Below are 25,218 nucleotides of genomic sequence, written 5' to 3'. Positions count from 1 at the left end.
TCTTCCGTTCTACTTGGCCGATTAACGAAATTCAACTTGCGGTTTTTCTTGTCTCGGAAGCGCGACTTAGGGATATTAGATTTATATATAACATTGTTTTAATATAAACATGTTGACACAAAATCGGACTTTTTCTGAAATGACATGGCAATTTTTTTCCATGTTTCAATTCTACGACTCAAATTATGCCAAACTGCCAAGTTTTGTAAATATCGCACAAGTAGTTTTTTAAAATTAGCTCTCAAAATTTTAGCTCCCAGGGTTAATTGAATTTGGTGATATTTATTAATATCTCTTTTTTATTAAAATTACTTCATTCTTCCCTTCATATTTTGAAATTTAGTTCATTTCAAATAAAATTCGCCTATTTTTTATGATTTATTTTTAAAATTCGTATTTTGAAATAATTTTTATAAATTTTGAATTATACTCGTAATTTATAAAAGTTTTGTCATCATTTTAAAGTAGATCTATTTTTAAGCATACCTGCAAAAAATTAGTTTTTTATTCAAATTAGTTTAACTCCTTAGATAGACCTAAATTTACATTTTGGCGCGTTTTGAAATTTGGCGTATTTATTATAAGCAATAATAACGAAAATGTGGTTCACACACTTTGTTAAAATGATTTGAAAGCATGAACGATGACGTTTTCCGCTCGTGGGCAATGAAGAAAGAGGAAAGGAAAATAGGTTGCTATAAATTAAGAAGTTCGCTAAGTGAATTATTCTTGGCACAAAATGAAAAAAAAAAAAAAAAAAAAAAAAAATGCGCCCAAAAAATTTCTCACCAAAAAATACAAAATTTAATATCTAGGCATAATTTGAGTCGTAGAATCGAAATATGGAAAAAAAATTGGTGTTATTTCAGAAAAAGTCCGATTTTGTGTTAAAATACCTACGTTAGAACAAAGCTCCCTATATATAAATCTAATACATATCCTAAGTCGCGCTTTCGAGACATGATAAACGTAAGTTGAACATCGTCAATCGGCCCAGTAGTTCTAGTAGGAGATATAGAACTGTCCCATTTATTTATTCCTCGAAGCGTACGTATGAGGTTTTCCTTGATCTGATAAAAGTTAAATATTCCAAAATCGCTGACAGATGTGAAGAAAATTATAGCTGTGTCCGAAAGTAACTACAAAGTCAGATAAATGATTAAATAAACCTTAGAACATAAAGGCATGTTCTTATGCTAGCAAAATCAACTCCAGCTTATGGTGATCCAATTAAACAGGAAAAGTCAAACTAAAATTGTAGACTAGCAGTCAAACACTACACAATTTAATTTTAACCTAGGCTGACTCAGTAACACATCGTAACAGACTCGTAACTCATTATAACGCAGTTATCGTCATAACAAATTCAAATATAAGCAGCGATAACGCAAAGACGAATTATTAGAAATTATCAGAGCTACTGCATTAGTTCCTACCAGCTCTAATATGGAGGCCAGACACAAATTCTGTCTTACAACTTCAAAACCTTAGTTTAAAAATTATCTCGGTGATTTGCACTCTGGTGAGGAAATGGAAGGGGGAAATTATAGTAAAGGTTGAAATTATAAACAACTGCTTAATTTGCATAATAATAACTGTATGTATGTATCTTTGAGGAATAATTTTCTTTCTCTTTAAGTATTCGGTTTTTTCAATACGCTCTCTTCATTTTAGAATTTTTGGATTTAATTAAAGATTTCTGTTATTCTAAAAAATATAATGCATTCAGAATGTATAGGAAAAGGTGATAATTTTATTTCTTTAAAAATGACAACACTTTTTAAAATTTAGGAACGCACTAGGCAGCAGAATTTATGATCCACAAACATTGCATCAGGTGATAAAATGCTTGGTGCCAGCCCTGTGTATGATGCATTGAGATATACAAGATGAATCTTTTAAATTGTCAATCCCTTTATTAATACAACAATTCCTTTCTATAAATTTGCCTGCCCTTGTGACAAGATTAGAAGCATTTTTTATATTTTCCAAGCTTGTGTCTAGTGAAAAGTCGTGAAAATAAAGGGAAGATAAAACTATTAAGAAAAAGACTTTTAGTAGCAGAAGTAAAACATTCAAATAGTATTGTTTTCAATCGTTCTTCCAAAAATTCTCTAAAAATTTAGAAATTCACCATAAACTTTCTGTAAAATACATCCATTATCTGTTAATACAATGAAGACATTCTTCTGGAATCTTCTAGATTCGTCTATAAATCTTGCATTAAAATCCTTCTAAACTTTCAAAGTTGCATTGTCTAAAATCATAAAGAAAAATTACTGTACAGCAATTCTGTAACAGCAAAAACCAAAAATATGTTGAAAAAAAATCAGAGGAAGAAAGTGCAACATTAATTTTATAGAGAAAACTTATGCATATTCTGAGAAAATTACATGGGAAAAACTCTTCCCATGAAAAAATTAAAACGAAGGCATTTTTAATTAATTACATAGCTACTCTGCTTTTGCTAAATCTATTTCATAAAATTGTGCTAAAATACAATTTGCACATAGCAAACTGTTTCATAAAATTGTGCTAAAATACAATTTAAGCATCTATTACCTTACTTATTTTTCTGATTCAAAATATTAAGTCGCCAAAATCGAAAATAATGAAAGTGACATTACTATCCATTTTGGCGAAACATACGATAACGAAAATGCAAATTTTCCATTTTAATGTTTTTTCTTGAATATAATTTCAATATCGTTGAAAGATTCCCAGAGTTCCAAATTAAAAATCTCTATAGAAACTGATCTCAAAATCGTCAAAATGTTGATAATTTGTCAAATTTAGAGACGTTTAACAAAATTCCCAAAAGACAAAAAGTTTTTTAAGAACTCATTAGGAAAAAATGAAATAATTATGAAGATTCTAATTAAGTGCATCACATCTACACTCTGATTCAGTCACTTGGCCAAAAGGCTCTCATGTCAGTTTGGCAAATCTTAAATGAGCTTATACTACAAATAATCTGAAAAGTCATGCTAAAGTTTATTTTCAAGAAAATCCGATATTTTATTTTGACTCATTTCATAATTTGTTTTGACTCACTGTAACCACTCTACCAAAAAAAAATAATTTTTCAATATGAATTTGAAGTTTAGTATCCTAATATAAACAAAAACAAGCAACTAAAAAACAAAAAGCTCATCTGCATCACAAAATGTTGTTTGGTTGAACATCGCAAAGTATACCTAGGGCTATCTGCTTAAGGAGGGTTGCCTTCCCGAAGTAAACTATACATACAGGAGGTGGTAGCGTTCATAGCAGGATATTAAAAACACACCATAAGGCAGTAACTGTAATTCATTTATTACCTCTTATGTCAATTAATAGTGAAAGGTATGCCATTTACTAATGTGCAAGTCATTGTTCATTGTGTGTATTACACTCATGTCCATAAATTAAGGATAATGCAAAATCAGGCAAAGGAAGAGTTAAAAGCAAAACAAATTTGACTTATTTGTAAAGCTTATTTATTAAACAAAAGGTAAAGAGCAAAAAAAAGATGCTACATGTTTGATATTATTAAAAAAATTAACGACTTTTTCTCACTGGAGCAAATTACAAAAAATCAATATGACATGTTTGGTATGATTGTTAATAATTGGTATAATTGACATGTTTGGTATAATCGTCTGAGAGACATACATGGAGACGATGCAATACAGTCCGTACAACACCTAGGCATGCTGAATATCAAATTATCAATCTGATCTTGGGGGATATTACACCACTCAAAAAGCAATGCTCTCCGGTAGGCATGTAGGAGGAGGTTGACGAGCTGCAACTCGTCGGCCAAGCATGTCCCAATGCTGGCCAGTCCATACGGGTGATATCCTCCAATTGAAGGCATTCGCTTACGATGTTTGCACGTTGAGGACGGGCGTTGTCACCCATAAACACAAATTGTGCGCCCATGGCGCCCTGAAACAAACGTACATGTTGTTCCAGAATGACGTTCCGATAGATTTGGCTTGTCATGGTTCCAATTTGAACATGCAGGTCAGTTCTGGAACCCAGAATAATTCCACCCCAAACGAGCACTCCTGCACCACCGTAACGGTGTCGTTCAATGATGTTTTCTTGGTGGTAACGGGTACCTGGAGCTCACCATATGAAAGTCCGGCGAGAATCAGACTGCAAGCTAAACCTGGACTTGTCGGAAAACATCACACAAGCCCACTGTTGCGGTGTCCACAATGCATGCTCTCTATTCCAGGCTAACCGCAGGCTACAGTGAGTTGCAGTAAGTGGAACGCACCTGACAGGTCTACAAGCACATAGACCAATCTGCCCTAAGCGTCTGTACACGGTCTGCCTTGAAATTGTCGTAGCAGTGGCTGAAGAGAGCTGACGAGACAGGTCTGAGGCTGTGTTCTGCCTGTTTCTTTTGGCAGTAACTGCCAAATACCGGTCCTCATTCGGCGTTGTAACTCTGGGGCGATCTGTGCTGTAACGTCTACTCACATTACCATCATCTTGGAATCGTTGCCAAATCCTGGAGATGACACTCTGGGCAATTCCAAGTTCATCTGATACTTCCAGTTGAGTATCACCACATTCCAGATGGCCGATGATTCTAACACGTAAAAAATCATCCAAATGCGTCCTTTGTGTCATAACTCTTCGGTTATTGCACTGAAATGCTTATAAAGCGCCTGCGAACAATTTTACTTCTTTGCCTGTATTCCTTATATATCACTCTCTTACACTCTAGTCATTGTGACGTATCATCGGTGTCATCTAGTTACTTCCTGAAATTTGCATATTATTCTTGAAGATGTGTGTAGTGATTTTACAGGTGATATATTTATTTTAGAGTTTGATTTCCGCGTGACTCCGAATTATCCTTAATTTATGGACATGAGTGTAAAATGAGCAATTAGTTATGTCCTGTCCAAAATTACTTCCTGAAATTTGCATATGATTCTTGAAGATGTGTGTAGTGAATTTACAGGTGATATATTTATTTTAGAGTTCGATTTTCGTGTGACATAAATTATCCTTAATTTATGGACATGAGTGTACTTTTTGAATATGACGCCTGTAAAATGATGCCTCCTCTGCACAACACATTCATCTAGGCAGCGTTGAAAGTTTGCCGTAACTCGGCGTAGCGTAGTCCCTGAGACATTGCTAATGGCAGTTCTGATGTGATGCTTCAACTCGGAAATGGTGGCACAACGTGTCCAGAAAACTTCTTGCTTCAAGTCGCCCCAAAGGAAAAAATCTGCACATGAAAAATCCGGTGAGCGAGGCAGCCAGGAAATGTCACCAATTACTTTACCTTGAAATGTCTGTCACAATGGAACTTTCCAATGACGTCCCAAGTTAAAATTTTGCCGAAATAGATGCTGGGTAGCAATACTAGAGTAGTTATTCTTGAAATAAATTTCAACAGCAAAGGCATGATGCTGTGCACTAAAACCGATCCATATCACTGTCACACTCAAAATGGCAGCTCATTAGTACACGAATGCGGCACGAGCTGGCGTGCATTCATGCACTACATCATTGTACTGCGCAAGTCAAATTAACGCTATGAACGCTGCCACACCCTGTATTTACTCTGAAGAGTATCAGACAACAGTTCAAACATCAGACATCTTCAAATCAAAGAAATGCATGAAAAGCACAAGACATTGCAACTTTCCAAGTAAACTATACATACAGGAGGCAGCTACATTCATAGTAGGATATTAAAAACACACCATACAGCAGTAACTGTAATTTATTTATTACCTCTTATGCCAATTAATAGTTAAAGGTATGCCATTTACTAATGTGTAAATCATTAGATTTAGCTTCAGCTAAGGTACAGATAAAAAATAACTCACATAAAGTACAATTAACAATAATAAATTTTTAAAAATGTCAGCCATAATAAGAACACAAGATTGAGTATTATAAACTATATAAAGAATACTTGAAATTTACCAGTTTTGTTCTTGGTTTTAATAGTACAGGTTATCAGTTACAAAAACTACAATAATTCAAATATCAAAGCATGGCTAATCCAAGATTCTTTAAACTTAAGAAAAGCACACTTAAGGTTTTAAGCCTGCCTAGTGCGATTGCACCTACTGCTTTATTTCTTTCAACTAAGCACTTTAAAATTAAATATGGTACTTTGGTATTCCACCAATACACTACCTAAAATGACTTCGCTTTTGTATGGATGAAGCAATCTTAGAAGCTATTCTGGGCCTATAATTTTCTACAAATATGCTACAAATTAAGGAAAGAAGGGAATAACTTTTTTATTTAAACATCAATGCTGAGATAAAAGCCTAATGACAGACCTTATGGCACCAGTATCTTTTTTTTTTTTAATTATCTTTTTCTCCATAGAAAGTTCTCAAGACAACATTTGTTTCTCTCACATTAGTTTTTACTGCATTTTGCATCCATACATATATAGATACATAAATAATTTTGCAGCCTTCATTATAAAAAGAAATTTTGATTTGCCAAGAATTGTTTCCAAGCATATGGTATTTTCATGGTTTCCAAGCATATGGTATTTTCCTAAAAAAACATGAACATCCAATTTTCACAGAACAAAACTGTACTATGTCATGGGATGGAATGAAATATTAACAACTGCTGACAGAATATTATAATAAGAACAGGAAATTGGTTGGAAGGAAGTCATTTGCCTTCTTATTTAGCCGAATTCATATAGTAGCAGATACAAACAGCAAAGAATTATAATATGCTTCATGCTGAATGTAATAGCTAAACAGTATTCACAGAAATAAAAAGAAAAAAGTGTCTAATTGATCTCCTGAGGATGAAAATATAATTCATCACCCAAAGAAACTAATAGATTGTTGATAAAGTATCAGTAGAACTTACAAATTACTCAAACAAACTTACACAAACTTACAAATTACTTGAATTCAAAAAATGAATAATCGATCAAAACAAAATTTAAAAAATCATTAGATTTGTAAAATTTTCATTCCTTACTATTTATAATAATCATTCACGCTTAATTTGATAAATCACATATTTTATTCATAAATAGAACAAATGCAACATAATTCATCCATATTTTATTGATACATTCTTTTTTCTCTCATATAAAAAATTTAGTTACTTCAGATGGCATTCCAAATGACAATTTACAAGGCAAATACATTATAAACACAACAAATATATGCTTCCTTTGACAGCAATTTATAACTGAGATTAGGCACCATTTCCTACAATTACAGAAAAATCTCGAGAAGAAAGTAACAAATCAGTTTGTTAAATAATGTATATAAATGGATTTAAAAATACCAATAATAAATATCATGACAGAAACCACTGTTAAAAAAATGTAAATATGTAAAATATGCACAATTTAATTATACATATAAAAAGATAAAAAATATGCATTTAATATAAACACATGGAATGGAAGAAACCGGAAACAATGTAATTCACATTACAAACATGGAAAGATGATTCCATAAAAATACTTTTATTACTTTGGCAATTACTTCTGCCTGCTAACAGTTACCGCAGAAAACACACACAGACAATGTTGAAGAATATTTTTTCCCTCTGGAATGGCACTCGATTATAGATACAAAATATTAATCCCTACAAAAGCTAATGCACATTAAAGATGAAAAGCTCAATTAGCCTATAGCTTGTGCAAAATATATTTAAAGTTAACTAATGAAAATTGGTTGGAATGCTGAAACAGATGTCTTAACTTGTGCAATCTATATTTAGACAGTATTTATGAAAATTCTATTTTGATTTATATATTACAAAACAAGAACAGGATTTTTATTATTGCTAAATGCTTATCTAAAGTCTATCTCTTGTTACAAAAAAAAAAGTGAAAAAGTTTTATTTATAATAATTTCTAATCTAATTATAATTACTAATTAATATACTTCTAATTTAATAAAATGCCAAAATAATATTTCACATTTGCATTGACTATATCTAGTACGTAAAAGTATGTGCTACTTTCTACATGCAAATCACCATTATCTTGAATTTGCATTTTAAAAAAGGCAAGAGGTTTGGACCGGAAAGTTTTTAAATACACAACTCATTTAAAGAAAGTTTCAGGAGGTATTATCATACTTATTTACAGGTATAAAAATCAAAAAATAAGATCATGATTTCAAGCAATTTGCATGAATCTTCAACATTCAAAAATCTGAAATGGATAATGCTCATGGAATGTTGGACAGATAATTGCAAACCTGAAAGATCAATGATACAGATGAATTCAGTTTTTATATCATTGGAGGCATAAGGCATTCATATCAATTAATAAATTCTATCTTTTTGCACATAAAAAAGTACAAATACATCACATTTTTGCTTTGAGAAATACACCTCCCATTTTAATAAATACCTGGCAGTGATCATAACAAACTCACATTTTTTTTTTCATTTATTTCACATTTCCAAACTTATTAGAATGCAATAATGCTATTAATGTGCACTATAAAACATAGTGTAATGCTATCACAGACACTGGTTATATTGAAATACACATGTATTACTGAAGCACAAAATGGACAGCATCAAAAGAACAGAATTCCTTTTAGCTTAAAAATGGATTTTGGTGTGATTCACAACATATTACTTGCATCTCTACATAAAACAATGCTTGGCAGTCAGTGGCAAATACAACATTTTGATCCTAGTAGGTACAACCATTTTATCCTAGTAGATACAACCATAAATATATTCCTAATAAGAATTTCAAAATGCTCTGCAAAATTACACTTCATGCTTTCACAGAGTAACTTGGAAATAATTTTTCTTTACAAGCATTCCTTTACAAGTTTTCTTTTTCATCTGGAAAACAATTTTCCTTTAAAAACTGTTCTTGCAACTACACTCAGAGCATGTTAACAGAAAATGGTGCAATAATTCTTCATAGTATAGCATTAATAGCATACAAAACACAAAATAAAAATTCTAAACAACTTGAGTAAATGAAATAAAGTCATTTATTTACCCATATTGTTTTACCCTGAACTGCTTGATGTGTCATTAAGTTTTAACAAAACACATTTACCTTATTGAGAATTCATAAATGAAAAATAATCTTCACTGAAATAGTCAGTGAATTATGAACAGAATATTATTTTTATGATTAACAAAAGCATTCCTTTGTGCACATAAAATCTAAAATCAGAAAAATGCAGCACCATATATAAAATTCAAGTTATTTTAATAAATATTCACTGTTTTTAATGAGCAAACTCCAATTTTGTATAAAACAAACATATCTTACATAACCATAGATATAAGAATTATCATTATAAACATAATTGAAATAAATAAGTTCCATCTGGGAAATTACAAATATTTGGTTCTAAATTTTACATTACAAGGAGAAAAATAAAATACAAATTTAAATGAAATGAATTCCATTCAGAGATTCACAAACATCTGAATATAAAATTTGGAAAAATTCATCAATTTATTTTTCCATATGATAATTATATTATATGAAAACATGAATTAAAGCTTGGAAAATTAAGCATCAAAGGGCTTCATACCCATAATATGTAACATAAATTACAGCTCCCCCATAAAAATTAGCAGGCTTATATTACAATCACTGGTAACTAAACTGTATTCTCATAATCATTATTAAGTACACACTGCAAGTTAATCTTCAAACAGAACATAAACCACACATGAATAGACTATAATACAAGAGTGTATAATCAAAATTTTAAAATATATATGCATGTACTTGTATAATACACAACTGCTGTTAATCACATTTGTTACAAATATGTTAACAGTTTGGAATAAAAATTTTAAGTCTTATATAAAACAAATACACAACAAAAACATAACAGCATGCATTCCTGATATGTCTAAACTATACATCACAACATAATGAATATGCTATCTTTATTTATACACATAAATTGAAAAATTATCAAAGCCAATTAATAAAATTGCTTGATTTAAATAACATCTAAACAAATTACCAGGCTGGGAAGATGTTAAATATAAAAAATAAATAAATAAATAAAATTGCCAATGGAAGGCTTTAACAGATAATATTCCCCAACAGCTAAAAAAATAAGAAGCTAGACTCTTAACATTAAACAACTCGAAGGTACTAAAATCTGCCACAAAATGGCAACACTTCATTATTTCAATCTGTACATTTGTGAATATACATTTATATACATAAATTTTAATATATTTTTAAAAAAGTAGATAGTATATAATTTTAGTTTCTAAAAACTGCTGTCAAAGCAGACATTTTTGAATTGCATCAAATTATTAATTTAACTATTGCAAACTCTGTACAAACAGTACTTTCTTAAGTACACTGCTTGAAATTTACACATCTGCATTTCTCATAAACTATTATTAATTTTTTTAATTATTTTGTTTTCCAAAGAAATGCTTTTAAAATATATACACACACAAATATATTTATATTTAATCTAATTTTCTAAGAACAATACTTTTCAATAAAGATTAAACATTATTATGCACTAAAAATATAAATATACAAAATACTTTATAAATAAATGAACATAATGAGGAAATGGTAATGTTGAAACATTCTCTTCTCTGACCGCATCTATTTCTTCTTGAAAATACAAGCTTCTGACCTGAGATTATATAAAAATAAAAGCACAGCACATCTTCTAAGCGGGAAAATCTTATCACAAATAGATCCTTACAGCTAGTCGGCTCCTCATGTTTCAGTTATTCTGAAAAAAAAAAAAAAAAAAAATTAAAAACATTATTTGATACATTTGCATACAAAAAATATAAAAGAATTTTGCAAACGTAAGGCCAAGATCGGAATCATTAACACTTTGCTGACTCCATATTTTGGATATTTCCACGTTTCAGATCATCAGTTTAAATTTACTAAGATGACATGCACAGATGGCAACTTTGAAATTTCACTTATTGTTTAACTCAGATAGAAAAATGTCATTTTGTGCAACAGCAACTGGGTTTCAGAAGGCAATAAAAATTTAGAGGAGCACTTAAGCAGCAAATATTGTGGATGGTTGAATTTCAAGAACTTTAGAGCTTGGAAATTTTAAAAATTTAGCCACTCTTAAAAGAGAATTTTTAATTTTAATTTTTTAAAAAATTTAGGGAGGGAAGTATTGGGCAGTAAAATTTAGGACCCACAGAGATTGCGCCAAGAGAAAATATATTTATATTTAATCTGATATATTTATATTCATTTGCTTCAGAATTTGGAAAAGAACATTAATGAAAAACATACTCTCAAGTGTTAAACTTCAGATTTAATGCAGAGTTTTATAATTTCTACAATTAACTACATGTTTGCTATCGAATGCCTAAAATCTTGGTTTGGTAAACATCCCATTTTAGCTGAAGTTTAAATTGCTGATATTAATGTTATAATATGAATCTAGAAAAATTACTACACTTATTGAAACTTATTTGATAGCACTAGAAAAACTTGGTGATACATACGATAAACATGCTACACTATAACCACTGGCCGAGGCATGTTAGCCTGAAGATGCACTTTGAACATGGGAGTGAAATTTTAGTCTACAAAAATCCAAATTCATAGACTTAAATTTGAAATCATTGTGAAATTTCCAAGAAATGAAGTTGCATTGATTTAGTTTAGTTGATTACTGCAAAGCACACTAGGACTATCTGCCCATGGGGAAGGATGGCTTTGAGGAGGACTTTCTAAGTGAAACTAGCTCATATACACATTATATATGGGGTGAAAATCACATAAACAGCATGCAGCCAGCCCATTCACCTGAAATCAAACTCAAGTTGGAAAGTACCAGTATTAAGCGATTTTAGCATTTGACCGCTGGTGGGCCTAAGAGATGAAGAAAGAATTTCTTTAGTGAAACAAGATTTGGGCTTTGGAAAACAAAAACAAAAAAAAAAAAAAAAAAAGGTCAAAGCTAAAAAATCTTATTCACTAAGATGTTCCAGCAGCATCAGGACTCTTTAGGAATTACAAGTAACAATTCTTCATGAATTGAAAAGATGAAGAGAAGAAAGGTTAGGATGATGATGAGGTTTTGAAGATGATGTTTCCTGAGATGTTTTGAGGAATGGTATTTGTGTTTTCGGCTAAAAAGTATAGACAGTGTTCGTAGCCACATTTTAGTTAAAACAATAAGCACCTATAAGCACATTTCAAGCACATTTTATGAAAAAAATAAGCACCTGTCTAATTACACTATACACAACTGCATAACCTTAAAAGAAAAATTAGACTTGTAATTTAAAACATGAGAAATTCAGTATTTATTAAGCATTACTCAACCATGGAAAACCAGGGCTATGGAGTCAGAGTCATGGAATTGGAATCGGGCATATTTTGGAGTAAAAGGAATCGGAGCTGGAGTCGCTAAAAATAGGTCGACTCCGACTCCAATTTTTTTTTGACAGTTTGGATTTGAAATGAAATTAAAATGAACTGGGAAAAAGGAAAAAAAATATATTTAATGACAAGCTGAGTTATTATTTTTGTTTATGAACTATTTACATTAATAAATAGTTATTTTCCATTTTATTGACTTATTAATAAATAAATATAAGGGAAGAGGACAGATGTGATATTCGGCATTAGTGATTAAATTGATTCATTTAGTTACAAATCTCACAGTTAAATTTAGGGCAAGCAGCAATAGCAGCAAGAACTCCCAAAATTGATGAAATTCTTAGGAAGCGAGCAGGAAAAGGAGCATTTATTGATCAAGCAACGCAATAAGGAAGTATATATTTGATGATAAAGAGGTTGTTAGAATTAAGAACTTTTTTAGAAGATGTAGATAACCCTATTGTTTCACTAACAGAAAGACTGTAGAATGATCTTGCAGAATTGGAAAATCATCTTTCTACACCGTATATTGCCACAAAAAAGCTGCAATCTGAAGAATTGACAGGAGGCTTGAATGGAAGAATGTGATGTTAGTTCTTTCTGAAATGGAGGGTTTATTGCCGAAGGAATCATTTCTTCAATGAACAAAAGAGAAACTAGTTTGTTAGACAATGAGATCTTGCTGGGTTCAATATATGTAGTTCCGAAACACAATTTTCTTAGATAAGGAAAAAATTAAAAAGGCAAAAAAAGCCATCTATGAACTTTCATTGAATGAAATTATTCTCAGAACAATTGAAGAATTTGAATCAGGACTGTTAAACTGCAGACATTGCAACTGAGTCCCTATCATCCTCTTCCAAAGATGAATTAGATTTGGGGAAATATTTTTGGATAATATTGAAAAGGCTAAGGTAAAGCGAATGTAAAGAACCAAGAGTCTTTAGATATAAAAATGAAAAAATACAAACAAGATTTCTACATATCCTTTGAAGCAATAGAGAAATATAATTGTTCTTGCAAGACACCTCTTTTAGAACTTGTACAAATTTATCTTGAAAAGTTAAAAGAAGTAGCCCTAGAAACAGCTCTTTCTCCTACTCAAGTTAGTGTGGAAAGACTGTTCTCAGCCCTAAAGTTTATCAAATCGGATCTATGGTCCTCCAACAAAGAAGGTCTTGCTGAAGCTATAATGTTTCTTAGAAATAACTAATGCCAATTTTTCCATTTCATGATAAATGCTAATTAATATAAATAATTTGCTATGCCATCAGTTTTATTTTTTCTGTACCATCTATTACTTCTTATATATTAAAAAAATAAGTTGTAATCCATGTGTATACATTCACACACATATACACATGAGGAAGTCGGAGTCTTTTAAAATTCCAAAAGCACCAAGTCCAAAAGTCGGTCATTTTCCCTACCGACTCCACAGCCCTATGGAAAACAATTACATTCTTTTTCTTTTAATTTTAAATAACAGTTCAATTTACAGAACTAGTTTACAATGAAAGGGGGGAAAACTATGCAGAAATAAATTATATTACAAGATTTAATGATGAAATGTCAGCTCAAAATAAAGAAAATAAATAATAATAAGCCATATTTATTATATTCACTTGGCACCTAAAATTAAATACAATTCATTTTTCCACTCTTATTAATGTTTAAATAATTTATATCAAAATTCTGAACATTTTCTAAATTTTCATTGTATAACAGTTTGCCCTTAACAGACATTGCACACAAAGTAACTTAAGTAAAAATAAGTAAAAAAAAAAAAAGGAACTTTTCTGAAATCAGAAGACGAGAAATTGCTTCATGCAATCATCCTTTAACAGTAAAAGCTTAACTAACCGGCATACTCGGAAATTGCAGAATACCTGAAAAAGAAGGGGGTAGATTGTAGCCGTTCTTTAGATCTTTTAGCTAAATAATGCTTTTGACATTTTGATATGTGCATCATATAAAAAATAGCCCAATGGAACTGAAAAGTAATCTGCTTATCAAGCACAGTAAAACTCTTTTATCTCTGCAAAATATTGCAAACATTATTGCACAATACATGCGCCTTAATTCACAATACATGCACGTGATATTATGCAATTGGAATCAACAGCTGCCGTTATTCAGAGAACAAATAACTAAATAATGAAAAACACCCCTTTGCTTCGTCCGGTTTTAACCGTCATGTGCCCATGTGGCATATTTATCAATGAGCAGGACACCTACTGATACTCATATTGATTAATAGAGATTTACCAATCTGGGGTATTTTTCAGTCTAATTTTGAACAGAGTGCATTAAATTTCCGGAATAGAATCATTTTTCGCTTCGGGGTTCGTAGCCCGCAGAACTTTTAGTCCTATTCAATTCAGGTTGGAAAGTGACCACGGAAAAAAAAAGTCCGTTGCTTGCTCTGCTGCGAACTGTAACCGTTTCAATATTCGGGATTTTGCGGAGAAAGGGGAGAACCCCCAACTTTTCTACTGTATAATGCATTGCCCATCCCCCAAAAAAAGAAAATTATTTTGACTATTCGATTACTTTCACTTTATTTATGCCATCTGGAATATTATTCCTTAGAAAACTAATCTGTGTTAAAACACACTTGCCCATTTTTTAAGTTTATCTATACTTCAGCAGTTACTGCAAATATATTACAGTCAAAAGTCTTTAATCCGGATGTCCATAATCCGGACCTCAAAGCTACAAACTTTCTGTGCATGCATCAATTCATAATGTGTTAATGCAAGCACATAATACGTTTACGCATGCTCGTTTAATGTATAACAGACGGTATAAGCTAAGCTAAAATTATCTAATTAGCTATTTCAGTTAATGTTGCAGATTGCGTTGTTCCTTAATCTTCTAATTGGATCCGGCTTATTATTTTTTTGCAGACTGTTAGAGCAATTTTCTAAAAGTAAGCTTGAACTTTCAATTATGTCAAAAAGAATTTCCGATTCTGGAGCTACCAAAGGATCTACAAAGTGAAAGCATGTTTCGATGTCCATCAAACAAAAAGTGGAATTGCTGCAAAAAATGGATAAAGGCATATCCTTTGTTTCTCTAACCATTCCGCAATATGTTTATCAATTTCATGCTACTCCGTGAGGGGGGGACATGGCGCGCAATGAACTGGAAGTTGATCTGTCAGCACTATCCTTATCTTCAGGGCAGATGTTTTTATTTTATGCGTCTTATAATTCCTTACTAAATGTAGTATTTCATATCGATGTACTGCGTCTTTGATATGATTTAAATCAAATTCCTCGTCATTATAAATATCCCGAATACACATCAAATAGTTTTCTGGTTGCAATTTTCTAATTTCGACTATGTGTAATGTATGCTTTACACATGCACACGTTGAAGAAATGTTTAATAAAGTAAACATACAAGATTATTTTTAATTTAAATTTTGATATTCTTTAGATCATAATTGCTCTTTATTTCCTAAATTACGGTTTCATACTTTTTAATTTTATAATTTCTGCATGCCATCTTAACAGATTTAAACTGATGATCTATAATCCGGAATCACCGAAGTCCCGACAAGTCTGGATTAAAGACTTTTGACTGTATACTATACTGTTTTTGGAAGGAAGAATGTAACTCCTCCAGTCACGTAACCTTCTAAAACCGGGCTTAAATTCCCATAATATAACCTTCAGGACGGCGCGATCCAAAAAATTGTTGTCTATATTCATACATATACTCATAATATAAGCATACTGATCGTAATAAACACGAATATGAACTGACCATGCGGAACAAGAATGTAAATTATTAAAATCTTGATAGAAATTCAAATGTGCGTAGTATTGGGTGGGAGCAAAAGAATACGGAATGTACCACAAAATTTAATACCGCTTTCACAATTCTTTGACCAACAGAACGACGTGCACCTGTCTGTACTCGCGCACGCCAAAGGTTATGTTAATGCATTTTGGTGTGACAAATGTCTTTTAAAGAAAAACATTCTGAAAGCTTTCAATATTTTCATTAGTTTTTAAAGAAGACAAAATGAGTGATTTGTGGAACTACTTGGTATTTATTAACAATGCATCTGAAAAACAAACCAAACTGGAACTAGATGGATTTTTTTCATACAACCACAAAAGAAAATAGTCACAAAACTAAAAGATAACAAAGGTCGATGTGAAGTTTCTCTGCCTTGGTTAAAGATAATGCCATTTTTTAAGAACATCCAGGTGATGGCTCTATGGAATTTAGAGTCAATGGGGAATATGTTACAGGCAAATGGATGCCAATGAAAAAAACTTCAAAGACAAATGAATGACACGAATGAATAGAATTATGCTCCAGGACAGTTTAACCCAGATAATCTTCCCTCAAAAGGATGCTCTCTCTTAATACACTGATCAAAAAGCAATGGTGGGGGATTCCGAAAAGGTTGCTAAAATCTAAAGAAAAATTGACAACATGTGTAATAATTCCTTGTCATGATATTAACTTAGAAAAGAAATGAAAGTTTGTAGATGTACTTGAATAGCTAGAATCTGAAAATTACTACACTCGATTTTCTTTTGCATCAAAGTCTAGTCATGGAGTCGGAGTTAGGCAGATTTGGGGGTAAAAGGAGTTGGAGCTGGAGTTGCTAAAAACATGTCTACTCAGACTCCAGTTTTTGTTTAACAGTTTGAATTTGAAATGAAATTAAAGTGAACTAAAAAAAAAAAAAAAAAAAAAAAACTAATGACAAACTGACTTATTATTTTTTATTTATGTACTTTATAAATTAATAAATAGTTATTTTCTATTTTATTGACATGTTAATAAATAAATATAACAGACGAGGATGGATGTGATATTTGCCATTATTGATTAAACTGATTCATTTAGTTAAATCTCATTGGTAATGTTACCAAGCAACAATAGCAGCAAGAACTCAAAAAATATATGCCATTCTTAGGAAGCGAACAGGAAAAGAAGCAATTATTGATCAAGCAATGCAATGGGCGGAGTACATATTTGATGATGTAGAAGTTGTTATAATTAAGAACTTTTTTAGAAGATGTAGATAACCCTTATGTTTCACTAACACAAAAACGGTGGAATGATCTTGCAGAATTGGACACTCTTCTGAAGAATTAATAGGAGGCGAAAATGGAAGACTTATTGCAGAGAGAATCATTTCTTTAATGAAGAAAAGAGAAATTAGTTTGCTACACAATGAGATCTTGCTGGGTTCAATATATGTAAATTCAAAAATACTGAATTTTGTTGGATGACGAACTGATTAAGAAAGCAAAGGTATGAACTTTCATCAAGAATGAAATTATTCTCAGAACAATTGGAGTATTCAAATCAGGACAGTCAAACTGCAGAGATTGCAATTGAGTCTCTATCATTCTTTTCCAGCGATGAATTAGATTTTGAGAAATATGTGGACAATATTGAAAAAGCTAAGGCAAAGCAAATGAAAATAAAGAACCAACAGACTTTAAGATATAAAAATGAAAAAATACAAACAAGATTTCTACACAGCCCTTGAAGAAATAGAGAAATATATCGCTCTTGCAAGACACCTCTTTTAGAACTTGTACAAATTTATCTTGAAAAGTTAAAAGAAGTAGCCCTAGAAACAGCTCTTTCTCCTACTGAAGTTAGTGTGGAAACACTATTCTTAGCTCTGAAGTTTATCAAATCGGATTTATGGTCCTTTATCAAAGAAGATCTTGCTGAAGCTATATTGTTTCTTAGAAATTATTAATGTCAATTTTTCCATTTCATAATAAATGCTAAGTGATATAAATAATTTGCTACGTCATCATTCTTTTTTCCTGTAGCATCTATTACTACTTTTATATTTAAAAAAAAATAAGCTGTAACACATGTGCATATGTTTACATACATGTGAGTGAGTCGGAGTCAATCATTTTCCCTACCATCTCCACAGCCCCGATAATAACGCAAGTTGGAAGTGCCTCGAAGCCACTTATAAAGTAAAGTAAGCTCAGAATTCACTAAAACTGGCTATGAACTGAACTGACAAGTGGGCATTCCCTACTTGTCATCACCGATTTCGCTCAAATTTATAGGACATGCAGAAAATTAAAGTACCTAAAGTGGAACTCCAGATGGCCAAGTTGTGAACTTTCCTGGCATGTTCAAACAGGACTTCTTTCTTCTTTATTGGCTATTCCCCCTCCCCTTTCTTGGCGAATGTACCATATATGTGAATACGCGTTTCACAATAACATTCGTTTTCACCTGACGATCACTGCTACTGGCAGCTGTACACGAACAATAAATTCTTGGTGCAGGGAGAAAAAGGTGTCCCCGATCATTAGGAACAATGCTAGCTAGAGAGCTCATTCATTTGCTAGCTCTTGGCCAAGTAACTGTGAGAATATTCTGGAAGATACCAAAATTTTCGTGAAATACAATTGCGAGGAAAATAGTGTGGAAAAACCGAAAATGTTGGACAAAAGTGAAACTATTGATATGAAGAAAATATTGACAGAAAAAGAACAAGAGCCAGACGATAGCATCTAGAGCGAAGCATCGAAGCAACGATTGAAGACGTTGATTTACATGTTTTGGCCGAAGAAAATCTAATCTCATCAGAAAGTTCTGAAGTGATAACCAAAGAACACATTCAAATGAGAAATAAAATACATGAGAAAGTCTCGGAAGTTTTATTGGGGCATCAGTTTATATGCGATGAAGAGTTGATCTGGTGCAAAGAAATCGAAAAGAAAAAGAATATCAAATGTTGGAGGGGATCAGATAATCATCAAGTGATAAGTATGAACATGATGAAAAAAAAAAAAAAAAAAATGAAAGAGTATCCAGATTACGTTCCACTCAATTACAAAGTAATGGCGGTTAATCTTGCCAAAGTGCATCCAATGTACAGTTTAAAAACTTTGCAGACGAAAGGAACATCTTGCTTGAAGCATATGCGAGATTTGAAAATTTAGGAATACCATATTAAAAATGGTGAAACTTGAAAGGATAAATACAATAAAATTTATTCGTGGAGATATGACCACTTCGTAGAAGCGCGATGTTGTAACCAGCAAATCACCACATTAAACTTGCAACAATGAGCACTCGCTGCTGCCAGTCAATTTCCAGAGATGGAATTCAAAGCTCCCAAATCGTGCGTGGGTCATGGACTTTAAACAAAGGCATAAGATTCATCAGAGGAAAATTACAAGAATTGTGTTGGAAAAAGAGACAGCTACACAAGAGGAAATCCTTGCTAAGGCAGATAAGTTCTGACTCCAAACACAAGCTCCCATTCCTCAATACGACAATGATTTTGCTATCAACACTGATCAAACAGGTAAGTCAAGAATTCTTATTTGCCTACCTCAAATGAAATACTCTGTTTAACAGCACATATAATAAATTTACATACATATATTCTCTTTCTAAGTTGCCAGTACCAGTCAACATATAAAAACCCTGGAATATTTAGGGGTAAAAACAGTTTTGTAAAAAGAAAGGATATGAACAAAGTAACCCACGTATATGCAGCACAATATGCTATGAACGTTTGTGGAAAGCTATTGCCAAAAGGTTACACATGCTTACAAGAGAATACTGCCTCTTTTGAACCACGGATTCAAAAAATCTGATGTGTGCACCACATGACTTCCTTGTAGAAAATATTAAATTATATGCATTTTTTCTTGCATTTCATTTAAACTAATTGGATTGAATTAAATTTACTTTGTTGATAGCGCATAAACCACAATAGAATAAATGCACTCTTTAAAATTCACTATATTTGTTTAGCATAGCGACACCCTGGTCCTAAGCTCACTTAACAGCGCTACATTTCAAACATTTTTTAACTCAGAATGTACAAAATTTATATCATCTTAAGAATTATCTAATCATTGCCACATGTTCTATTCAAATACTATAATAAATCTAAAATGATGCATAAAAGAAATTAAGCAAAGAACAACAACAAAAACAAACAAAAGAAAACAAAAAAGGATACAGTTTTTCACAATAAATTAATTCAATTCTCACTTTGCGACAAAGCAACAATACATAAAAACTCAAAATGTCTGTATTGAAAATTATGAAGTAAATCTTAAATACTTATTTCCTCCAATAAATTCCAGAATGGATTAAGCATGATTTAATTCACCATGATAAAAGAAGGTGTTATCTTTGTTATTGTGAAGCTTACTTTCTCTAGATTGGCAACAAATCTACTATTCTGTTGTTTCAAATGTAAACAAGCAATGGCAGACATGGCAAAAATTATTAGGCTTAGCAGCACTTAAACAACTTTTAAATTGTAGATAATTCTAAAAATATTACATAAATATTTACTAAAGGCAAAAAATCCTTAAACAGAAGATAAGAACAGCATAATTCAATCATTTTTAAAGCAAAAAATGCACAATTTACAAACATATAAAAATAAAGAAACTGAAATCACTGAGTGAAGTAACAGAGTAGATGCATATATATACATATATTTATATACTTTTGGTGTGGCCGATTGCAACCAGAACACGAGGTACACATCTACATGTTATAGCAGTCCTATATACAAAATTTAAACATTCTGAGGCTACTCGTTTTTGAGTTATGCGAGATAGATATGTACGTATGCACAGACGCCAGGAAAAATTCTCTTTAAAATTCATTTTAAATTAGTTTTACAATTTTTTTGGGGGAAAAGAGTCCTTTATTCTGTCCTTACGAACAGATGTCAAGCAGAAACATTGTTAAGTTGCATTTAATAGTGGTGAAAATGGATATTTGCGTTGAAATATGATGCCCCTGAAACTTTTTGCGGTTACAATACTCCCTTTTTACTTCGTACAAGGAAGTAAAAACAGTAGATGAATATGCAGCAAAATACAAGAATGTTATCATCACTTCTTCAAAATCTGGAAAACGTACAACGACGTTGTACACAAAATATTTAACGCATGTGATGAAGCTGTGCATACAAGAGAACAAATTCCTTCTGCTGATTAACTTGTGGGGAGGACAAACAAATATTCAATTATATAACAAGATCTTCCAAGACGAAGAAGGATTTCCAATGTGTCAACTATGCAACAACTATGGTCAATACATTAAAGTTTTGCTTTAAAATGTCTTTGCAAAAACTTCTTTTATGAGTATATAGAATGTTATTTTCAGAGAATTTTCCATATTTATAATGATATTTTGATCTCCAGCGCAATTAAAACATTTTTATAATTCTCAGGAACATCCAATAAATTTACATTCACTTTTTCCAAAATTTAATACAAAATATTTCCTGCCAATGTAACGGTAAAAGTGGTACTGTGCTGTTGCGAATTATATAGCAATAAATTAAGTCTCTGCTTAATTACTTTGCTATGTTTCTAATAAATATATAAATGTTTGTTTCTAGTCAATGTCTAGTGGAATGAGATGTTAGGTTACCCAATGAAACTAAAAATTCAAGTCTGTTTTACTAGTCTATTAAATAATTAACAATATAATTTTGAAATAAAAATTACAAATAACACTAATTTTAAATATAAAATGTCATTTCATCTTAGCAAACCTTTTATGTGATTCTGTACAGGTATCAAAACAAAATACAGAAGATTGTTACAGTACAAATCAAAACATTTTGCATTCATTCCCATTAATACCGAAGCAGCAATTATTTGCATTCAGATAAAAAGAAAAAGTGAAATTAACATAAATAAATCATTTTGATTGTCCTCTCTAAACAATCTTCTTTGGTTTTAAATATAACAAATAACTTGTAATATTTTTGAAGCTATCAGCTTTCAAGTTGATTAAAAACAGATATTATATTACAGTTTTTCCATCTTTTCAAATTATATGCAAATAATGCAACAAAGCATCCATTCTGTAAATAACATTTATTATTCACTCAAATTTTTGGCATTTGAGCTAATATATTACGACCAAAAATTTTAAATAAAAGAAATATTTATAATAGCTCTAATTAATGCAGTTCTTTATCTGGAAAAAAATGTATTTACCTAAAGTTCCTCGAGACTGACTAAAACGCTTGATAAGAAGTCTCACACTGTTGCCTCCTTTCCTGATCAATTCTATGGCGTCAGCATGAGTCATATTCTTGGTGGAAATGCCATTAATTTCAATAATTTGATCACCAACCTGAGGAAATTATTACATTAACAGTTATTAAAAATGGAAACATATACCCTTTAAATTGCTACATACTTCTTGTTCTTCAAAAAAATTATTATGCAGTATTAGCTGATCTATTTATCACTAATAGCTAGGTGCAAAATGATTTAATGATGTTTAGGAAAAAGGAACATCATAAAGTGCCAATTCTGATTTTATCCATGGTATTAATGTAAATAAGTAAGTTTTATATATTATATTATTCAGTAATCATTTTAAAGAAGGAGAAAAATGTTTAATGCAAGTTTTTTATACAGTATGCTTGTTCATAAATTATAATAAATTACCATTAAATCCTTTGCTGACAAAGCCTAAAAAAATTTTACTTCAAAAAAGTTGCAAATCCATTCAAAGGAGAAATGGTAATAATCAAATTTAAGAAAAAAAAAAAAAAAAAAAAAAAGAGAAAGAGAGAGAGAGAGAGAGAGAGAAAGAAAGAAAGAAAGAAAAAATCATTACAAAAAGAAATTTACACAGCATAGCACATCATATAATAGCATATCATTTGCAAAAGAAACTATGACCAGTGAATAAACACACTTCCTGCAGCAATGTTAATGCTGTAGCGATGTACTTAAAAATATTCTTGTAAACTGCCTCTAATAGTTTTTATTATTCTTGTTTCAAAACAAAGTGAATGGTGTTTCCTCCCCCTTCTTTAACAATCTTTGAAATTTTTAAGTTATAGTTTGCAGCAATGCCCAATATCAGAATTTAAAAATTAACAGAAATGTAACAATTTACATCTGGTGGTTAGAAAGTTATTTTCCAATCCATATGAAAACACTATGATTGAAATTCTGTAATGACTGGTTTGACTGTAAATCAAAGACAATAGAAAAAAAAAAAAAAATTATTTAGAGATGCAGAGCCATTTGGAAGAACTACGAACCGAACTTCAGACCTCTGGATTTTCGTATCTAAGTACTTTTTTCCCCATTACTATAGACAATCCATTTACTTAATAGTATTTAAATTTTCATATGATTATTAAACTGTACTTGTTACCCATTACTATAGACAATCTATCTAATATTAGTATCTAATTTTCACAGGATTATTAAAGAGATGATTTTATTTCTTTCCATTGTTGACATGCACATAAATATAGTTGGCAATTTATCACGTACTCCTGGCTAATATGGAGGTATAAAAATTTTTAACATCTAGAAAAATACAAAATATAGAGGTTACCCCTTCACAATACTAAAAAATAGCTCTAGGTAGAGCTTCTATTTTTTAGTATTTTGAAGAGCTTCTATTTATTAATATTATTATATTTAATTTGGCAATAAAAATATTTAGCATCATAATAATACATGGTGCGGCACTGAAACAGGCAATTTTGAACCCTGGAAATAGCAAGTTATGTTAGGAATCAGAAAATCGGACTGGTGCCATCTGGACTACAAACCTTCGCCACTGACCCTGATACTGGTGTTCAGTCGAGATGGCATCATGGACTGGTGAACAACGCGCTTTTGTCGTGAAGGTGTTTTACAAGGCCCGGCCAATGCCTACTTCTTGCTCATTACAATCTCACACGTCACGCCCCAGTCCCATCAGCGCATGTTATCAAATTGTGGGTACAAAACTTTGAGAAAACGGTTGATATGGTGAAAAAGAGGGGTGGAAATGCAAAATACATGTCCACACCATAGAATATTACAAGAGTGGAAGAAGCCTTCAGTTCAGTGGAAGAAGTCCCAGGCGTTCTGTACACAAGCATGCCTGCAGCATGGCATATCGGATCTCAGTGTATGGTGAATATTGGCCCAAGCAGCTGGAATACCACCCATACAAAATGCAGATAGTGCAAAAACTGAATGTGGACAACCTGCCAAAGAGACTACGCTTTTGCCAGGAATTGTTGGAACTCATGAAAGACAACCCAGGCCTGTGCGACAATCTTATCATGAGTGATGAGGCCAATGTTTATCTGTCAGACTTTGTTAACAAGCAAAACTTTAGATACTGGTTATGTGAAAATCCTGAAATGTTTCACAAAAAGCAACTTCACAGTAAAAGAGTGGTAGTGTGGTGAGGCATATCATTATTTGTAATCATCGAGCTTTATTTTTTAAAACAATTACAGCAATGTTACTATGAATACAGAACATTATGCTTATATGTTGAACCATTTCCTAGGACCACAGCTAGCTGATCTTCCTACAACTGCAAACACATTCTTCAAACGAGACGGGACCAATGGCCATACCTCGCAGATTTCCATTAACGTGCTACAGAACATCTTTCCTGGTCATCTGAATTCCTGGTCAAGAATGGGGACATTTCCTGGCCTCCAAGATCCCATGACCTTTCAGCATGTGATTTCTTCCTTTGGGGTCATTTGAAATCTGAGATCTTCCAGTATGACCCACCACACACCATCCAGGAACTGAAGGATCAAATTTGGAAGGAAGTTAATAGAATTTCAGTGCCAATCCTGCAAGATGTGATGACTAACTTCCATAAAAAAAAAAAACTTGGAATATATGTGAAGAAAAATGGGGGCCACCTATGTGATGTCATTTAGACATTTTGAACATTTTTATGCATTTGTTCTGTGCTTGTTCAGAAACATTCCTCATAAATTGCAAGCATTGTATAAATTCGTGTTATATTTCTTTTATATTGCTGCAAATAAATTTGTGTCACTAATGGAGGTTTCAAAATCGACTGTTTCACTACCACAC

At 31.7% G+C, this 25,218-nt stretch overlaps 1 protein-coding gene across 2 annotated transcripts in view; it reads right to left on the bottom strand.

The window, feature by feature from the left end:
- Window positions 1-7,000: 7,000 nt before the first annotated feature.
- LOC118194615 (membrane-associated guanylate kinase, WW and PDZ domain-containing protein 1-like) overlaps window positions 7,001-25,218 on the bottom strand; it is a 141,912-nt gene continuing 123,694 nt past the window's right edge. For both annotated transcript variants that reach the window (XM_085813022.1, XM_085813023.1), the window contains exons 20-21: window positions 22,351-22,489; window positions 7,001-10,718 (exon numbers count right to left, since the gene is read on the bottom strand). In XM_085813022.1, coding sequence (XP_085669148.1) covers window positions 10,714-10,718; window positions 22,351-22,489 — 144 coding nt within the window. In that variant the 3' untranslated portion in view covers window positions 7,001-10,713. The remainder of the gene's footprint in view (window positions 10,719-22,350; window positions 22,490-25,218) is intronic.

This window comes from Stegodyphus dumicola, chromosome 3, assembly GCF_044657685.1.
Source record: "Stegodyphus dumicola isolate Sdum_Otavi_A_Nest chromosome 3, ASM4465768v1".
NCBI classification, from domain to species: Eukaryota; Metazoa; Arthropoda; class Arachnida; order Araneae; family Eresidae; genus Stegodyphus; species Stegodyphus dumicola.
The sequence above is the reverse complement of the archived record's forward strand: the minus strand, read 5'-3'. Positions and strand labels throughout refer to the sequence as shown.